The following is a 19887-nucleotide window of genomic DNA, read 5'->3' on the forward strand; positions in this document are numbered from 1 at the left end:
TGGCCTGAATTCAGCAATGGATCTGGGGAGGTTTTTGGGAGGTCAGTTGGAGGTTTTTCTTTGTAGGTATCTCAATTTGATATAAAAAAATACAGTAATTTTCCCCTTAATAAGCTAGAGCATAGCCTAGCTGAACGTGCATTTTTTTGCTGCCTATAGTAAATTGTTTTTCTTGCTACATTCTTGTCTTTCTGCCCTTTGCAATGTGAGTAATACTGGCATAGTTCACCCGATGCTCAAGTTTAGGAGTCTGCATTTAAGAGATGATGTTCAGGAGAAGGAAAATGTAAATAATAGAGCTGACTCTGTGGGCTAGAACCTACTTAAGTCACAACACTTAGTCAGCTTAATAGCATTTATAAAAGAGATAGGAATGGCAAAACCGACTTAACACATTCAACCAATCACTGGTTTACATTTCTCACTGAATCACTGTAATGTTTTATCAGCACAAGATTTTGGTCAGAAGTCAAGATCCCCTAAGTGTGTCTTCACTTGGCTTTCAAACACTTAAAATCAGAGGGTTGAGCCATCAGCCATACAAAAATAAGCTATTTGTTCTTTCTGGGGGTTTGGTTGTTAGGTTTTTTTTTTTATTATTATTAATATGCTGGGAAAAATGAATCATTTTTGGCCCAGACCAATTTAAGCTCTGGGCGTGATGTGTTTTTGAAGTCCCTGTGAGTTTAGTTCAGGTCACCTTTCAGTGTTTTACACCTCCCAGTGTAACTCACTGTAGAGAGGAACTGCCCGTTTCAAATGGAACAAACCAGACCCCTTTTGTACTGGTTTTACTTCACTCACCTGACCTGGGATTTTACAGCAGGCCACACAGGCTTCAGGTTTCTGGCTGAAATGACTGGGAAACCACCGAGTTCACACAAGCTCATCTGGGATTCTTCTGCTGCAGGTGGTTTCCCATCTAGTGGTAACTGCCCTGAAAGGAGCTTATTCTGCACTAGACAACGATTAACACGTTAGAAGTTAGCCCAGGAGTTTCATTTTTCATTTCCTGTGCTGCACTCGCTGCACAGAATCAGTTGTAACATGAAGTTTAGTCAATGGGAAACTCAGAAGGCAGATACTGAATTTCTAATTTGTGACGGGGGGAGGACGAGCACTTGGCCTTTTACACAGATTTTTTTAAGGCAGAAATGATTTCACAGGATAAATAATCATACCTCGGTTATATGCATGACCATCTCCACCGAAAAGAAGGTGTTTCTGCTGTGTTCAGCTCTGAAAATAATAATAGTAATAGTAATAATAATAATAGTTAATGTGCATCCCCCATTTTCAGAGGTATTTTGGAACATGTATTGGAACATAATTTTTTATAATTTTTAAAATTTTTTTCTCTTTTTACACGGTAATAATATCTAATTCCTGTCTTAGGTCCAGTTTGTTTTCTACATGATATTAGTAGGCTTTAATGTTTTTCGAGTTTGTTCCTTATTATCTTAGCTGTAAAAGCTGTGTCTGAGGGAAAGGCACAGAGAAGGCGGCAGCTTAACCAACTGGCTTTTAAAACTAACTGTCTTCTGTAAACATCTTCTAGGACACAAAACCTTCCACTGATGAGAAAATACCAGCAAGCATTCTGTGCCATCCAACACCTACTTTGTTTTACCCTTTATTCACATGAACTCCCAAAGGGCATTTTTGCTCTGACTAATTTCCTTTGATGTTAAAAAAAATAAAGTCTTCAGGCAGGAAAAAATGTTTTGCTTCTTTAAAAGGTAACAGGCAGGCAGTTACCTACCCATGGCTCGAAACACCCACAGCTTCCTAAAATAACAACAAAAGGTCTTCAGCTTTTAAAATGTGGAGAGTCCAACCTAGAAAATGTCATTTTCTTTACTTACAGCACTGGAGAGTTAAAACCATTCAGCATTTTCAAGGCCATTAAAAGAAAAAAAAAAAAAAGTTAATTAAAAGACAACAACAGTTGGGTTTTACCAATTTTATTTCTAGACTTTAGATTTTTTTTGCTGGAAACTTGTCTGTTACAGGTCTGTTGGTGAAAATGTGCATTTCAGACCAGTGATGCCAATAAGTACAATATAAAAATGTACAAATCTGAATTGCTTTTGCTTACTACAGATTGTTATAATAACGTGACAAATAAAGCATCTCTGTTGGCATGTGAACCCACTTATCTGGATTTGGCCTTTTCAGTACATACAATATTTTAAAGAAGTTTGCAGTACACACTGCCACTCAGTGTAACACATAATAAAACCAACAAGCACTAAACTCAATAATCATGTTTGGTTCAGAGACACAGAGATGCCACGAACAGAAGTGTTTTATGAGGTAAGCAGTAAGAAATGTTCCTGAAATTTGGACAGAATGTATCCAGTCCTCCTGGGTCCTGCGACTGCTAGTAGCATTGCAATGCTTATTTATGCACTATGTAGGATCTTAACTGCATTTGCCTCAAAATGAGTTCTAATTCTGTTTTGGTTTAGCAGCATACAGGCAACAGCTAGATTATTCTTCAGCATACAACTCTGTTAGCTGGCTTATTTATGAGATTTACAGGCTTTTTTTTTAAATTAGCATTATGCTATAATTAAAAAAAAAAAAAAAAAACCAAAACAAAACAAACAAACAAAACAAAAACAAAAAAAACCCAAACAAAAAAACCCTAGTATATAATAACAGATTAAACACACAAAATACTTAGAGTTCCAGAAGATAACCTATCATACCAAATGATGTGTCCCAGCTGAGGGAGAACCACATCAGGTGGCACACAAGAATTATATTATAATGCACCTTTCATATATCAATGTGGCTAATAACACAGCTTAAAACTACTATGATAATAAACCCCAGATCAGACAAAGAATCCAGCTTTATAAAATGCTTTAAAAAAAACAAACCAAAACAAAACCAAAACAAAACAAAAAAAAAACCAAACCCCAAAAAACCCCAAAAAACAACCAACCCTTGACATTACTTGATCTTCTGAAATGTCTGCTGGTTTTTAAATTAATGCAGAGACCCATTCAGAGCAACGTTCGATGCATTTCCATTTGCAGTAGAACTATGAGGCACTGTAAGAACATCAAAACCTGGTCTAGACACGGGTAACTGAAGTATGAGGTATTGTGAAACAGGAACCTTTTTTGGAATAGAGCAGTAATCACATTAAGTAAAAATTGATCACATAAAAAATCTACAAAAAAAAATGATGTCAATAATATAATTTTCTATGAGAAAATTAAAACCTATTACATGGCAGTATATGACATTGTATAACAAAAAAAACCAAAAAACAAAAAAACAAAAAAAAAACCAACTGATCCACAAAATAGCAGCAAAACACAATGACAAAGATACAGAAAAGCAATGTTAATTTTTTTTCAAACCATGCTGGGAATTTATCCATAGCAGCTCAATAAAACCGGAGCATCCACTCCTTTTCTTTTATCTTTTTCTTTTTTTTTTTTTTTTAATCTTTGAATTTTTAATTTTTTTTCCTTTTTTTGTTCTTTTTTTGTTGTTGTTGTTGTTGCTGTTTTTTCTTTTTTACAATCAACACCTTAGCGGCAGTTTTCTCACATACATTTCACCATCACATTCTCCTCGAGCATCAACTTCAACAGCTATGTCCACGTCCCTTCAGCTACTTTCTAAAATAATAATAAAAAGATACATAGCCAAGATGTGCAAATTTTCTATTTGTAGCTAAATTTAAAAAAAAAAAAAAAAGGGGGCATATACTGGAATAAAAACTTCTTTCAAGTACTCCAATTTTCATATCTATTAACTATGGCGTTTTTTCATGGTTAGACTGCTTTTGAAAATGTATAGGAAGGGGCCAAATAGACTGCTTGGTTTTGGGTTTGTTCTTTGAAGCGTGTCCTTTTTTTTTTGCTTTAATAAGCTGGGTTAAAACTGCAACATCAAGGGTAGAAAGATTTTTCTTTTTCAAAAGGGGCGATTGCATTAATTTACAAATCATACTGGCCTTACGAACATCCTCTGCAATAAATATTCTTTTTAGCCTTAACTATAAATTATATATTTTAGTGTTTAAAAACCTTCAGTTGTAAAAACATCTAGCGATAATCCTTAAAACTATGTGTCCTATATGTGAACCTTTAAGGCCCCTAATTTATAAAGATGAGTTGGCACCAAAGGATTCTAAACTTCAAACTTCTCTATAGAAAAGGAAAGATATCCTGGCAATTTGTGAATGCAATTTTCTCTCACTGGAACACAACCTTCAGAAAAAAAAGAATCACCTCTCCTCTAACACCATAGTTAAATGCACTTGCTTTGCAATTCCAAGTTTGCCAACAAGCAGTTTATATATTTCCAAACCATTCCATTAAAAAAACAAACAAACAAAAAAAAATTCCCACACAATAAAAGAATGTATTTCCTATATCTAATGGACTGAAAGTGCTTTGAATGGAATGGTTTTAGAATATTACAAATGAAAAAAAAAAAAAAAAAAGAAAGACCAAACTGTGGATTGAACCTGACCATAATTAGGCTGAATATCTGTGGGGTCAGATCAGCATTTTTACACAGGTAACTACAAAAATAGGAAGATTACAAAAATATAATATATTACGTCACTATTTCGGTTTCTCTTTATAATAGGGTCCTGTATGAGTAGTACATTGGCCTTTCCCAACCCTGCTAAGCTGGAACCCTACAAATGCCTCAATGCACAGGCAATCCACAGGCACCAAAAAAAAAAAAAAAAAAAAAAAAAAAAAAAAAAAGATTAACATATAATAATGCTGCATACTAACATACACTAACTTATGGGTTACGTTAACCATTTATAAGGTGAAGAGGATAAAAAAAAAAACCTAAGGAAATAAAATAAACATTTACAGATGAATTATAAAGTGACTAAATGCATAAGCAAGCAAGATACAGAAAAGCCTAGAACTGCGTTAAAGCTATGCTTTTTAAAGAAAAAGAATATTTCATTTACTAGCTAAAAAAAAAAAAAAAACAACCTCTTCTACTTTAAAAATGGTTGGTTGGTTTGTTTTATATGTAAGAAATCAAATCTAATACCTCCCCTGGAGACATTTCGTGTGTTAATGCCTATTTTTACAACATACAGACAAGAACACTTTAATATAAAAACTAGTTGATTATTATTGTATAAAATCCTCTATTTTTGTAGCACAAACCCCTGGGGGTAATGCAAATACTATTTTTTTTCTTTTTTTTAAGACAGTTTTTGGGGTATTTTTTTTTTTTGTTTATTTGTTTGTTTGAAGTCACAGATGGAAGGGAGACAGAGCAAGAAAAAAAAATATAACAAACTGGTTTTCCCTTCTGGTATAAAAATGTCCTGGAGCAAAGGGTTTCTGGGGGGGAGATCCTGATGCCGATTCCTTCTCAGATGCCCTTTCTTCGTCTGCTTTTCTTGCCAAGCAAATCCATTGAAGGAGAAGAAGAAGAAGAAGAAGAAGAAGAAGATGAAGAAGTCCTCTTTAAATGTTCACGTCTCGCACATCAGTAGGTGTGCAGGAGAGGTCTGCCTCGTCCTCTACAGTCTTTGTTTCTGAGGATACGTTGTGCTGCTGTGCCTGGCGTAGACTGGACTCCAGGAGGGACTCAATCTGTTCTTGGCAGGCTCGTAAACAATCCTGCAGGAGGGTGCAATGGAAGGGGGGGGAGAGAGAGAGAGAGACCCGAGAGTCCTTTAGAAAGATCACAGGCTAAAACAGCAGTTCCTTGACAAAGCAGGAGAAATGTTATCTGGGTTATCTGGGAGAGCAGCAGGCTGGAAAAGGAGGGTGAGAAGAGCAGGAGCACCCGACAGTGAAAGGACTGGATGAGCAAGACCCTTTTTTTGCAGATTGCACCTTGCACTGCTGCTTCTCTGCCTGTGCTCTTTACAGTTCTGTACAAGCCCAGCGCTCACAACTGTGATTTCTACTTTTACTCCAGCAACCCCTCAGCAGTGGAGTCTGCTAGAAGCCATTCTCACAGTGACTTTTCTCCCCAGGCTAAATTCCAGTAACAGGAAGTTCTTAGAAATGCCATATGTATGTTGAGATGCCCGTGCCCAAAGCTGCCTGCCAGCTGCTGCAATGTCCAGCTGTGGGCAGCTGATAAATTCCTAACTCTGAAAGCATCTCCAGAGATGGGCTGGACTGGATGACCCCAAAGCAGAGAGGTCTCTCAGAAGCACCACAAAGTGCCTCCCTAACCATGCGCTACCAAGTCCATCCAAACTTTCTGTGTGCTACCACATCCACCTGGAAATCTCAGACCTTTTCCTCTCACTTCCCAAGAGTCTTCTCCGAGCTGGATGTGCACACAATCCTCCTGAGGGGTCAGGAGGGTGCACAGGCCTCGCTGGGAATTAGAAAAAACATAAAGAACTAAGGAAGATCCTGTCTGTGGTGGGGAAAGGCGACTTCCCCTGGGCATTATGCCATACCATGAGGAGATGTATCAGGTTCCCAGCAACCAGAAGGCCTTTTAGCTCAACCTTAGCAGAACTTCCTGCAGGTTGTGGCAGCCTGTACACCCACTGCAGTGACACAGAAATGGTGCCCTAAATAGGCCAAACAATCCCACAGCATTTTGCCAAAACTCATCCAGCATGCTGTTTACCCTTATCTTCATAACAAACATTGTAAGCTTTTCCCCCCCAACATCTTTAACTCTGTGTATTAAGGACTTTGAAGTTTCCTTTCAGCATTGCCTTTTCTGATTTAACCTATGACATGTGTTAGCCCTTGCGGTGAACCCAGTCTTCCATGATAAATTGCCGTCAAAAGTGTTAGGATGTGCATGACTGAGAATGAATGTTGTTTTCCTGAGAGGGTGACTTGCCTGCTGTTTTCTTTATTTCCCAGTTTCAATTCTGCCTTCATTCAGAGGCTTCTTGTGTGATCTACCAGCTTTTCACTGATTCCACTACCACAAGAATCTCCTCTGCCACCAATAAGGGCACATGGCATTTGGGGTAAAATAAGATTAGAAACCCAAGCAAACAATTCTCTGCAAGTCCTTTCTGAGAGAGAGGGAGGTTAATCCTACCTCTAAGCAGATCAGACCATCAGTTACAGCTCACTGAAAACACATAACCTCTGACCTTTCCTGGTTTAAACCCTAGTGTAATATTTCCTCTTGACAGAGACACACAGCATTTTAAATGACAAAAAGAAACGCCTCATATCCTAAAGTCATCACGCCTTTAGCGCTCCTGCGTACCTATGGCCTCCACAGTAAGGTCTCTATGAAGTTTTGAATAATCAAAACCCAGCCCTCCTCCAGATATGATGGATCAATCCTGCCTCTGAGGCTCCCCCTTGCACCACGACCCTCCCTGGCCCCTGGAGTAGGACACATGGAAGAGGAGCACACCAGCACAGCTTTTAGGTGTTCCTGGCTTTACACAGCCACTTCTGGGCATAATTCTCTTTCAGCAAATTCAGCGCTCCAAACTGAATGCGTTTTTATTCTTCAGAGCAAAACTAATCCTCCTGGGTTTTGTTTTGGGGTGGGGTTTTTTTAATTTATTTTCAGGCAGGAGTGGATTTTTATGGTGAGCTTTGATGGGAATTTTGTGGGGGTTTTTTATTCAGTCCTGACCATTTGCATATAGCATGTTTGAGCACTGAAAACTAAAACCATTCAAAAGAATTTCTATAAATACCTATTCTTCTCCCTCTGGAGTGCAGTTATGAATAACTACATAGGACTATGTAATTTAAAGGTACTTTTTGCGCACAGAAATTATTTTTTCATTTAAAATTTTTGGAGTACAGCATGCTGTAACTTTTTCTTTTTAAACAATCTTTACAATTTATCATAAACAGACTGACTTAAGCTACAGTTGAATGAAAAGGTTTTTCTACTCTTCAAGGCATTTTGTCTGTCTTATTCACACGACTATTAGATAAATAGTTTGCCTGTAGGAATGTATTAGAGCTAGCAAAAAACAACAGCAAAACATAAAATTCACTGTGAACAACCTCATCAAAGCTATTTTCATTCTCAGTACTGCCCAACACTGAAAAGCAAATACAAAACTTGTGCATTACTCTGATAACTTCTCCCAACAACTTTTCTGCTTCACTACCCAAATTTTCAATGCCCACAGTTTGTTCAAGGTCATAAACCTTTCCTGGATTAATTAAGCTCCTCAGTGAAAAAGAAGAAGAAAAAAAAAAAAACCAAAAAAGACTTGCTAGCTTAACTGATGTGGTCAAATACCTTTAAGACACAGTGGACACGATCAGACTCCAGGGTCAGATGGGAAAGGAAACAAACAACAACAAAAAAGCAACTGCCTGGAAATCCTTTGTTCCTGCCTGACCTGTTCTGGATAACAAGCACATGTTTGAAGGTGCCTCTGAGAAGGGGCAGGCAGGAGGCGAATTCCAGTGCACTAACAGACAGCATGGAGACCCAATCTAATCTAGTTTAGCAAATTTCTGGCCTGGAAATGAATGTCAGGTAAAATTCCATCTGTTTGGATGATGGGGTCAAGAACAGAATGATGGAAGACAGCCTAAGACTTCTAATTGTGATTATCTGACTTCTAATTACCCCTGATCAAAGGCAAAATGGGAAATTGGACTCCTACCAACATATAAACATGAACCATAAAGGAATTCCAATCAGGTGATATTCATTTTACTTTAGATTCAGCTTTCTTCGAGACTAAAGGTAAAAAAGTATAATTATGTAGCCTGAAATCCAACAGACCTGCTGCTCCAGCTAACAGATCATCAGGGAGAACACCAGCCCTGCTCTTAACATTCCAAGACTATGCAATGTAAAACACGTTCCCTCACAAGGGGAGCCATCACTGGGGCATAACACACCTCATACAAATCCTCGTGAAATGGGATAGCAGGGATGGCATTTGATACCATGGGCTGTATAGACAGGTATTTGGGGAAAGTCTCCCTGCAGGGGAATCGTGCTCTGTAGGAAACCAAGCAGATTCCTCCCTCAGAACAACTGCTGTTCCCTTACGCCACTCCAAACACAGCGACATACCTGTACGTACACAGAACTTTGTCATGCTAATTTACTGCAGCGATCCATACAAAATCCTTACTCCGTATTCAAGCTGTTAACCAATCCCAGGTCAAACACATTGTGGCCTTGCAATGACCCAGGACAATTAAAATTAAATAATCAAAAATCCTCTTTCTTGCTAAAGCAACTTTGTTTTCTTTTTCAAGAGCTCTGTCATCAACTAAGTCAAGCCACATAAGGACAGGCCCTTGTTCTGCTCCATATGAGAGAATCCACTTCAGTGCCCAGTATCAGGAATGGTTAAATCATCTAGTTTGAATCAAGATGCTGCCTGAACAAGAGAGCAAGTATTTTCCCTCAGTGCCTGCTTCAAACATCTCAGCCTGGACAGTGGCCAACCCCACACTGGAATTATCTGCATTGTTCACAAACTGACTAAAAAAGCATCACACGTGCACACCAAACTGAGTGGCCCATCATTTCAGCATCTCCTAGGATATTCAGCATCTCAGTTTCTGAGAATATTTGCCACTTCCATACTGTGTTACCTCAGCTGCAGTGATGTAAGTGGCAAAAATAACATGCTCAATACTGAGGCACTGTTCAGGTGATCAAAATAACACGCCGAGATGGCACATTTTTCAGCCACCGTTTCACACGGTCTATCAAAAGTAAAATATTCTTTTGCGAATAATTAATTGCAATGAAATCGCTCGATCCTGCCAACGAAGCCAAATTATACAATTCCAGTTCTGCAGTGGCTGGGCTGGGACAGTTTGCTGTGCATTTCAATTATTAACGTGTAAAATAATTTAACAGCATCTCCCAAGATTCTGCCCCTAACCACAGAGTTGTCTTTATTTGACTCATTGTCCAGCGCTTGGAGACCTCACAAGAACCTTTTTAAAGCATCTATTTATTGGTCTTCCACATTGTTACAAAACAAAGCTCAACTCTGCCCCAACTTCACACACCATTATGACATGGATCATTGACTTTAGGTCTTCCTTGTAGACTCCCTTCCTGGCCCATTCACTCATGAAAGGTTTATTGCTCACTAGTTACTGATGTGCATCTCTTGGAAGCTGCAGGGCAAAATGAAGAGTCCTGTGAGGACCATCTACCTTGTCAGAAAGTCGTGGGACAAGCATTTGTTCCAAAAAGGAATTCAATACCAGCTACCGTGCAGGTCTAGCACGTAATAAACCAAATTAGATCATTAGAAACTCTTTTAAGAAGAGCTTTTTCACACCACTTGGCACAATAAAAGGTTTCAAGAATGGTCAGAGATAAGGTCAGAGATACAACAAGGTCTCAGTAACTGTTTCCTGGTCTTATTCCCCAGGTTTTGATTTACAGGGGCTCCAGGTTTAATTACCCCCAGCTAACACAGCCCCTGCCATGTCCTAAGTCGGTGCAGGGCATCCTCCTCTCCTCTCCTCTCCTGGATGTGCCATTCCCATCTGGGAGCTGCAGCAGCATCACCACGGATTATCAGTGGGCATCATGACAGCCAAACAAGCAGGCTGGGCACAAGAGAACACATGGAGAACCCCCACTCTGAGGCTTGACCTTTCCCAAGATTTACTGTCAGATTAGCTCCCATGAAGCAAGCAGGCATTCATTCTCAAAAACCCTTAATGCAGGAGATCAACCGAGAGAAAGAGTCACTTACCGGATCACATTTGATAACTTGTGATAGGAAATGTGTGAGGCATTGATAGGAGAGGAAAGTGTTAGTGTTCCCCAGATGCAGGCCTTGCACAGCTGCTACCACGCTGCCAGCTGCGATCATGGAGGGTGGATTTGAAATAAATTTAATATCTGTATGAAGAAAGGAGAGAAAGAAAAAAAAAAAAAAAAAAGACTGAAATGATTGCTTTAGGAGAAGCCTGTCCATACACATGCACTCTTTGTACCAGCATGGCTTTCACCTGCCAACTATTGCATCCCAAAAGGCAGGGAAAATGGTGAGCAGAAAGGTGCCTCCTGCTCTAAAACTCTTTACAGGTCCAAACCTGCAAACACTTATCCGCAAGAGAAACTGCTCTGCAGAGAGTGGCCCTTCCTAGCACTGGGCCTGGGAGGCCATTCATCACTTTGAGGTACTTTTATCATAAGCAGGCCCCCCATTCTTCCAGTGTTAAAATACTTGGCTCCTGTGAATAATGCCACAGGGGTCAATGGCACTGCACATCTGAGAAAACCTGTTCATATATCCTGCAGTGTTTTGCGTGGTCAGATCCACGGTGCCCTCTAACAACGAGTCCTGGGGCCCTTTAAAGCAGAAACCTTTGCTCTGACACTCAAAGGAATATTGCTTTAATGAACAACAACATCAATAAAAAGAAAGAAACAAGAAAGACTGCTTAACCCCGTCAGGAGGCAGATAATCCATATTTAAATTAAGGTTTCATCTTAAAAATGCTTTGTCTCAACCTAGTCTCTTGTCAGTGGCTGCCATCCATCCTGGCAACAGGGATTTAATGTAAATGTGGCATAACTAAGTGACGGGGGTCCCAAGAATTGGCGGACAATCAGTTACATTCTGATGTGACACCATGCTGACAAGAGGCTGGGCCCCCTTCCAGACTGCATTGCTGTAGGTCTCTCCACAAAGCCACTCCCAGGATCCCTTAAGGGGGCTATCTCTGCCATTTAGCACGCTTTTCCTTTGGGTTTGTTTAGTTTGGTTTGAGCTTTTTTGCATTTTTAAAATAATAGTAGCCCACATTTTAATGACAAGACTCTTTTCTACTGAACAGGAATGCACTTGATCCTGTGGTAGTGAACACCTTGGAGGTGAATGGGGAACAAAGGAAGCAAGTGGCACATGTCAAGGTCCAATTTTGTAAGGGAGAAAGGGAAAGGGCACAATGTACACCAGAACCTGAGATACATTCCCTTCAGCTTTTATCAGAATACAACTTCCTCTGGGCTGGAAAAATATAAACCATCTGTCAAACCCGTGAATGAAATCAAAGGAATGGACAGCTTAGAGGGCTCAGTGGAAGAGTTTAAGTATTAAATCATGCATCTCCTTTATTATGATAAAATAACTTTTGTGTAAATGCTTTACCAGTGGAGCTAAGGCCTTCAGGACTCTCGAAGTCCTGGCTCTGAATCTGTTTATTCAGACACCTCTGACACTCCACTGTGGCCCTGACCAATACCCACCTTCAAAGGGGCACTTTGTCAGAAACCTCCAGAATTAAACTGATACATGAAATTCTGGCCAGGCTTTGAGGATGCACCGCCAGCGAAAAGGCAACCTTGAGCTAAAGCTACCTCATTCACGTTAAAATAAATGCATTAAAATAAATGTGGTTTGTCCCCTTTTCCAGACCTGGTCACATCTGGGCGGATACGAACACACCCACCACCTTCTAGCAAAGTTGCTGTCATTCTCCCCCTCCAAAAAAAATAAAAACAAACCAGCAGTCTAGACTGCTTATTGGTGCTGTACCCATTCCAAAACCAGTCCTGACCTGAAATACTGACAGAGCTGCAGGTGGACTTGGGAAACAGGGGATTCTCAGCACGGATCCCACCAGGATGGGGTTGCCCAGAGGGGTAGGGTGGCAGTGCCTTCCCAACACTGTTTACGGAGCTCCACAAACGGGACATGACCAAAAATGTGTCACTTTAATGAGCCCGTCCTGACAGCATCGCATTTGGGATGAATATTTGCGTTCTTCCTTTAAATGGAGCAGTAAACAAGAACATGAATTCATAGTCACACCCTCATTCTTTCAAAGGTGGAAAAGTGATAATGAAGTTTAAATGACCAGTTTGTGTCTGTCCCTATAACCACTCCAGACAAGCAGCATGGACTGCCTTTTTGTTGCAACTCAACAAGGAATTATTTGTGGCAGAGGCCACTAATTTCAGCATATTAATCAGGGGGCCCCTCTCGCCTGTAATTGGATGCCCCCAAGTGAAGAGTGTGGCATCATTGTCAGCCTCCATCGCCTCATCTTGCGCTATTGAGCGCTCAGGAACAAGGGGGCTTCGGTGAGATGAATTAGACCTGACACAGCCACAATGGGGTAGGGGGCCCCATCAATTGAAGCACACATCCCCAGTAGCCTATCTGAGACTTCATCCAAAAAGAATAAACAACTTCAGCGTTGTTAAAAAGAGAGAGAGGGAGAGAGAGAGGAGGGGGAGGAGAGAGAAGAATGCCAGCCACCCTGAAGGGAGGACAAAGCAGGCATATAGGCGCTGCAGCTCTTTAAAAAAAATTCCTAACAAGGCGAGTCACCCCTTTTCCTTTTTAAATGGAGCAGCAATTCCATCCGTCTGGAGAGCTGGGGGCTATGAATGAAAATCTTTTCATTGAGGCAAATCAAAACTGTGAACATAAATCACTTGCTGCAAGATGCAACAGGTTCCAACTGGTCACATACCTTGAGACTTCCAATTTTATAAAGGCCGGAGAAAGGGACAATTGTAACACGCTTGTTTCAAAGGGGGATCTTTTTTCTCCTTCGGAGAGGACCAAAGCAACAACAATAATAACAGCAATAATAATAATAATAATAATAATAGTAATAGATAATAAAAAGGAGCCTGGTATGTTTTGATAACCAGAGCAACATAATGAAACGCTGAAGCTCCAATATTTGTTGCTATTCATTGTTATGCTTGTATAGAGCTGCAGTTCTCCCTCAACACCGGTCTTAACTTGGGCCAAAAGAGGCCTGCTTCCTTTTGAGCTCTCCCTGCCTTGCTCCGCCATGCCAAAGCCCCATTCATTAAGCTCAATTATGTGTTAACTTCAAACAACCCCTGATAATTTTTTTTTTCTTTTTTTTTTTTTTTCTTTTTTCGCTTATTCTCCTGAACCTACCACAGCACAAAGGCATCCTTTGGTGAAAATGGATTTTTCAAAACCAAACCAAATCAAACAAACCCATTTCTACTTCTACTAGCCAGACAACTGGAGAGGGAGCTTAGGAGGAATTCCCCACAACTTCACCTTGCAGCGTAACCTTCTTTTTCTGGAGCAAACACATACACACTCATCTACAAACTTCCACAGCCTTCACCTTGGTAAGCCAACTGGCCAAGGGCTTGTTTTCTAAGCAAGCGTTATTTTGCAGTCTCCTCCGAGGAGAACCTCCTTTACAGAGGAGGACACAGGCAAAGGAGAGACTGCACTTGCCCCTGAGGCCACTTAAGCGAGCTGTCAGTGTTTCCAGTGGACTTTGGATCAGGCCCCACAGCATCCAGGCAGCACATGGCATTTGCAGTCCATCTAGGTTCATTTTGGCAAGGGGAAATGCAGCACAACACAGCAGCAGCAAAGCAAAGTCCAGACGCTGCTTTAGCCACATGTGATCTTCGCTAGCCAACAAAGAAGTCATGAGAAAAGCAAAAGGTAGAGAAAAACCCCTGCCATCCAAAAATAACAATAAAAACACAGAGGCTAGTGGCAGCCTTTCCGAGTGCTCCTTCCCCAGGCAATATTCCCAGCTTCAGTAGGGAGCTGAAGAGGGCCTCAACTCTGGTGAGCTCAGCGCTGGTTTTTTTGTTTTGTTTTTTTTTTTAAAGCTAAGTAAAACTCCCAGAACATGGTTCTCATTTACTGATCCATTCTCCAGCTGTGGTGTGTAGCAGTGTTAAATAAAGGCACTGGATGTGCTTCCTAAAAGAAACATAACAACATCGACAGTAGATCAAAGTACTGGACTCTTAGCAAGTCTCCAGCCTTTGAACTACTCTTGTTTTCATCCCTGTCATTGCCAACACAACAACCTAGGTTAAACATCCCCACATCCGAAGGGGAGCCCGGGTGGCCATTCTTTTTAGCTTCAAACTTAGCAAATCACACCTCCAGAGTCACAGCAGCCTCATAGCTGGTAGAACCTGGCGTGGAGTGACACACTGGACCTTCCCAAAATGTTGCTGCCGGTGGTTTGAAGGTTGTGGTGCTTCCCAGCAAGGAGCATTACTCCTGGCAACCTCACCTACGAGCTGCCCCTCACGAGCTGATGTTAGGCCCAAAATGAAGAGCAATGCCAGCGTTTATAAACTTCTCTTTTATGGCTTGGTTGTTCTATCTTTAGACCTTGCAGCGGGGCTGGTTCTGCAAAATAAAGCTTTTTTATATATATAATTTTTTTTTCCTCCTCCTCCTGCGCGCCTGCCATCTTCCTTCAGCCTTTTCCCATCAAAGACAACCTCTGGCAAACAGGCTACACGGGCATGAACGGGTGTCACCGGCCATGTCCCACAACCGAGGTTTTTGGAGCGTGGATGCCATGACTCTTTGGCGTCTTTGGAGGCTGGCCCTGCTCATGGCTCCAGCACAGCACGTGGTCACGAGGGTGCAGATGGCAGCGGCTCGGTCCGGTGCCAGGAAAAGCCTCTGTGCCGCGTGGCCCTCCTCCAATCCACCAGCCACCGGGGAACAGCGGGGAGAAGAGGCAACTTGAAGAGGGGAGGTTTAAAACCCCCACACAGTGCTATTCACGGGGGAAGGGGGGGAGCGGGAAATCTCCCTCCGCCTTTAAAAACTCGTCCTACAGAATGAATCCAAGGCGGGGAGGGATTCCCCCGCACGGGCAGCGAGCCTTTTGCAGCCCCCCACATCACCCCGGTGTGGGGAGGCGAGGGCATCGTGCCACGCTGAGCTACAGAGAGCCGGGGGGCAGCGGTCCCTCTCCCTCCCTGACAACCACACAAAACTGCCACTCAGAAGCGAAACGTCTCCTGAAAAGAGAAACTTACCTCTGGCACAGTAATCCACCTTCTGCAAACAAGGGGCAATAATCGGGGCTTAAACTACCTCCCCGCAGCTCTGCGAGCGCGCCCGAGACCAACAGCTACGGGAAGCTTTACAAGCCGGGGAGCAACGCGCTTCGCGCAACGTGCAGGGCTCATACCTGTAGCGCACAGAGCCACAAAAGTCTGAGCATGTTTACGGATGATCTGCTTGGTGTCCTCTGCCAGAGGCATTTTAGTAAGGAAATGTTCAATGAAATCGTGGGGGGTCATTGCGGCCAGATTCCATTTCAGCTTATTCACCAGCAGCAGCTCCATTTGCTGCAAAGAGAAGAGGGAGGGGAAGGGGGAAGGAGAGAAGAGGAGGAAGAGGAGGGGGGGAAGGCGGTTAGAGGCGCTGGCACACGGTGCCGGGGGCGCAGCGCTGCCCCGGGGTCGGGGCGGGGTGCGGGGATCCCCCCGGGCCGGGGCAGCCCCCGCCGGGGCCGGCAGGAGGAGCCCGCGGGCCGCCCAGCGCCGCGCCCGGGCAGCGCGGGGGGGCCGCTCCCATCTCCATCCCGATCCCATCCCGGCCCCATCCTGATCCCGATCCCATCCCCAGCCCATCCCGGCCCTATCCCAGCCCGCCGCCGCATCCACAGCTCCGCCCGCCGCCAGCGGCCCCGCAGTCCTGGCCGGCACTTCCGAACGTACAGGCTTGCCATTCCTTTTCTTTCTTTTTTTTTTTTTTTCCTTTTTTTTTTCCCCTGTATTTTTTCCCTTTTTTTTTTTTTTTTTCTTTTTTGTTTGTTTGTTTCGATTTTTTTTTTTTTTTTATTCTTCAAGTGACTGAACGTGAAATTACCAGTAATTCGTCGGGTCTAATGGAGTTATCTGTATAAATGCACAGTTTTTCTGCGGTCAGAGGAATAGTTTCCTTCATTTTTGAAGCCACAAACATGCAGGTAGCTCCGAGCAATTGCAATCGGCTTTTCTTGAGCGGTTCAAACGACAAAAATCTGTCCAAATAATTCATAGCCAAGGGGAAAACTTCCTCTTCGCACTTCTGCTCCTCGCAAACCTGCAAGAAGGAGAGAGATCGCTGAAGAATAATTTAATTGAGGCGAAAGCCAGGCTTGTCCCGCTGCTCTCGCCCTCCCTCCTCCCTCACCCCCAGGCTTTGCAGGGCAAGGTTGAAGGAGACCAGGGGGAACGGCAGTTGGGGAAAATGGATAAATATGGGAAAAGCCGCGGCATCAAAGAAAATGAAAGTCACGAGTGACAAAGTGGGGGGAAATGTTGCGTTAGAAACCCGCAGGCGATTCATGGCAAAAGGGGAGGGGGGTAATCGAAGAAGAGGTCTGTGCCCAGTTTTCCAGCCCCTAAGAACAAATTTTTTCAAAGGGAAGAAAACGGAAAGCGGAGGAAAATGCGAACCCCCGTGGTCGGGGACGGGGTGCAGAGCCGGGCTCGGCCCCGGATTTATTTATTTCGCTTTTATTTTTTCATCTAATTTGCCGTTGTGCTGCCGATTCTCCTCTCCGGTCGAGACACAAAGGTGGCGTCCAGCCTCATTTCCCCAGACGTCATCTTTTCAAAAAATATTTAAAAATATTTGAAAAATCGCTCGAGCTCTCAAAAAAGGCTGAAAATGAAGCGGCGGGGGTCCTTTACCGAGCCCCGTGCTTTTGGTTCTGCTGGGGGGCTCCGGGGGGATCCCCCGAAGTGAAATTCACCGCCTCCCTCTCTCGCCCCGCAGCACAGCCCGGCGCGACATTTCCCAGAGCAAGGCAGGGCGCTGCGGCTTCAAAAATTAATTAAAAATACATCGCGGGCACCCAGAGCTTCCGAAAAGGCACGAAAATGTAGCCCAGCTCCTGGGGCTCCCGCTGGGAGCCCCCCCGGACGTGTCCCGCCAGGGACGAGGCCCTTTCCAACCGGCTTTTCCCAGGCGACCTTGCCGCTCGCCGCCGCAGTACAAGCGTGCCTTTGAGGGGTGACCGCAGCTCCAGCCTCTCTTCGCGCTGAACAAAGAAACTTTCACCCTGCAACTCCCCCCAGAAAGGCCGGAGCCCCTCCGGCCGGTCCCCCTGGCCGCAGCCCCAGCGGGGTCCCCCGGCCCCCGACCTTCCTCCCCCGGCCCCTTCCCCCGCTCCCCCCGCCACACACACACACACACACACACACACACCCTTGGCTTTGATCCCCGGGACTTTTCTTCGTGGTTTTTTTTTTTTTTTTGTGTGTTTGTGTTTTTTTTTTTTTTTTTTTTTTTTTCTCCCGATTAATAAACACTTTTTGCTTCGCAAATAAAAGAACAAAGATGGCGCATAATACTGGCACGGGCAGCCGCTTGCATACGTGTACAAGGATATTAATTTAAAATAAAATCCCCAGAAAACACGAGCTGGCATGGCTGGCGGCGGCCCCACGCGGCCGGGGGGCTCGGCGGTCGGGCCGGGGCCGCTCCCCGCCGCACCGGGGGAGCCCCGAGCCGGCTCTGCCCCGGCACCGCCTCGCCCCGACGGCCGGAAAAGGTGCCGGGCACCCCCCGAGCCCCGGGGGCACCGGGAGGGGGCTAATCCGCCGGTCCTGGGCGCCGGGAGCCGGCGGCGGCAGCGGGGACACGGAGCCGGCGACAGCGGCCACCGCCACCTCGGGCCGCATCCCCTCGCTCCACGCGGGCGTCTCCGAGGGCACGGCAGCGTGTGCCGCGCTGGGGAAGCGATCCCCGGGGGAAAGGGAGAGGGGGGCCGGAGATGGGGCAGCGGCAGCTCCCCGGATTAATTCGTTTCGGTGCCGGAGCTTGCAAAGGAAAAGTCCCCGAAAAGATACAAACCTCCAGCATCCAAGTGGCAACTATTTTCCTCATATATGGCAAGATTTCTTTCTGCACGCACTTGAAGTAGGAGACGGAGGGCGAGCAGGTCTCCTCTGCCTTGAGCATGGTCTGCAGCACCCTGTCATTGAGGAGGTTGGCATCCAGGTAGGCTCGTCGGATGGTCTCCACCTCGCAGCACAGCAGCTGATGTTCCATGTCTGCCTTCGTCGCCTCGAGTCAGTTCTCTGCAGCAGGACTGAGTCAGTCGCTCTCTCTCTCTCTCGCTCTCTCTCTCTCTCTCTCTCTCTCTCTCTCTCTTCCCCTTCCAGGAGTCCCTTGGATGCTGCTTCTGCTACTGCCGCTGCAGCCCTCTGGGAGGCTGCAAAACTTTCTAACTTCCAACAAAACTCTCCTGGTGTAGTCCCTGTGACGTTACTGTTGTTAAGCGGAGATCAAAGCACGAAAGAGAATGAGAAAGAGAGAGGGAGCCAAAAGCAAGGGGCAGAGCCCTAAAGCCATCCCATAGGCTTCAAGTCCTTCCCCTTTGCTTAGCTTATAGAGAGCAGGGTTTTAATGCAAATGAGACAAGGGCTCGCTTTCTTCAAGGGCAAGGGAGAGGTGGGGGAAACCCAAATTGTCTCTTCAGTGGATCATGCATAATTTTAAAAATGGAGCGAGTTCTGCACTGGGAGCCAAATGATGAATGGGGCTAAGGCCACACACAGACACCAGGGAGAGAAATGCAAGGAGACTTAGTAGAATTTTACGGGGGCGCAAGGGAGGGGAGCAGAGCAGCACCAGTGTCTTGCTATTTGCTATCAATATTATTGTTATTATTATTATTATTACTAATATTATTATTATTATTGTTGTTGTTGCTGTCACCGGCGCGTACCTGCCACACTGTCCTTCAAAAAGGCCAGCCTGAATGCCTACTCAGCCGATCCCAAGGGAAAACCTTTCTCCCGTTTCTTCAGTCCTTTTCCTTCCCAGCCACGATGGTTTTGCCACACACCAAAATTTTTAAACAATTTGGGGGGGTGTGGGGGGGGGGCATCCAACCTCTCTGCAAGACGGTTCTTTTTCTAATATTTTTTTGTTTGGTTTTGGTTGGGTTGTTTTGGGGTTTGTTTGTTTGTATGTTTGTTTTTAAGGTCTTTCCTTTCACTTTAAAGGTTTCACCTTCCCAGAGGGGCACGGAGGTGGCAGGGGACAGGGCGAGAGCTAATCCCAGGCGGTGGCAGCGCGCACCGGGAAAGGCCACGCTCGGCACCCCACCCCCACCGCTCACCGCCACCCAGGAACAAATATCCCAGCGAAATGGAGCAGCGAAATGGTGGCCAGGGCTCCCTCCAACACCCATGGGGAGA

At 44.3% G+C, this 19887-nt stretch overlaps 1 protein-coding gene across 1 annotated transcript; it reads right to left on the bottom strand.

The window, feature by feature from the left end:
• Positions 1-1948: 1948 nt before the first annotated feature.
• Positions 1949-19063, bottom strand: CCND1 (cyclin D1). Its single transcript, XM_066320467.1, has 5 exons — positions 18536-19063; positions 16562-16777; positions 15879-16038; positions 10664-10812; positions 1949-5630 (listed from the first exon to the last, which is right to left on the bottom strand). The coding sequence occupies exons 1-5, from the start codon at positions 18731-18733 to the stop codon at positions 5475-5477; spliced, it is 879 nt and encodes a 292-aa protein (XP_066176564.1). The 5' UTR covers positions 18734-19063; the 3' UTR covers positions 1949-5474.
• Between the last annotated feature and the right edge of the window lie 824 nt (positions 19064-19887).

Source organism: Sylvia atricapilla, chromosome 6, assembly GCF_009819655.1.
Source record: "Sylvia atricapilla isolate bSylAtr1 chromosome 6, bSylAtr1.pri, whole genome shotgun sequence".
NCBI classification, from domain to species: Eukaryota; Metazoa; Chordata; class Aves; order Passeriformes; family Sylviidae; genus Sylvia; species Sylvia atricapilla.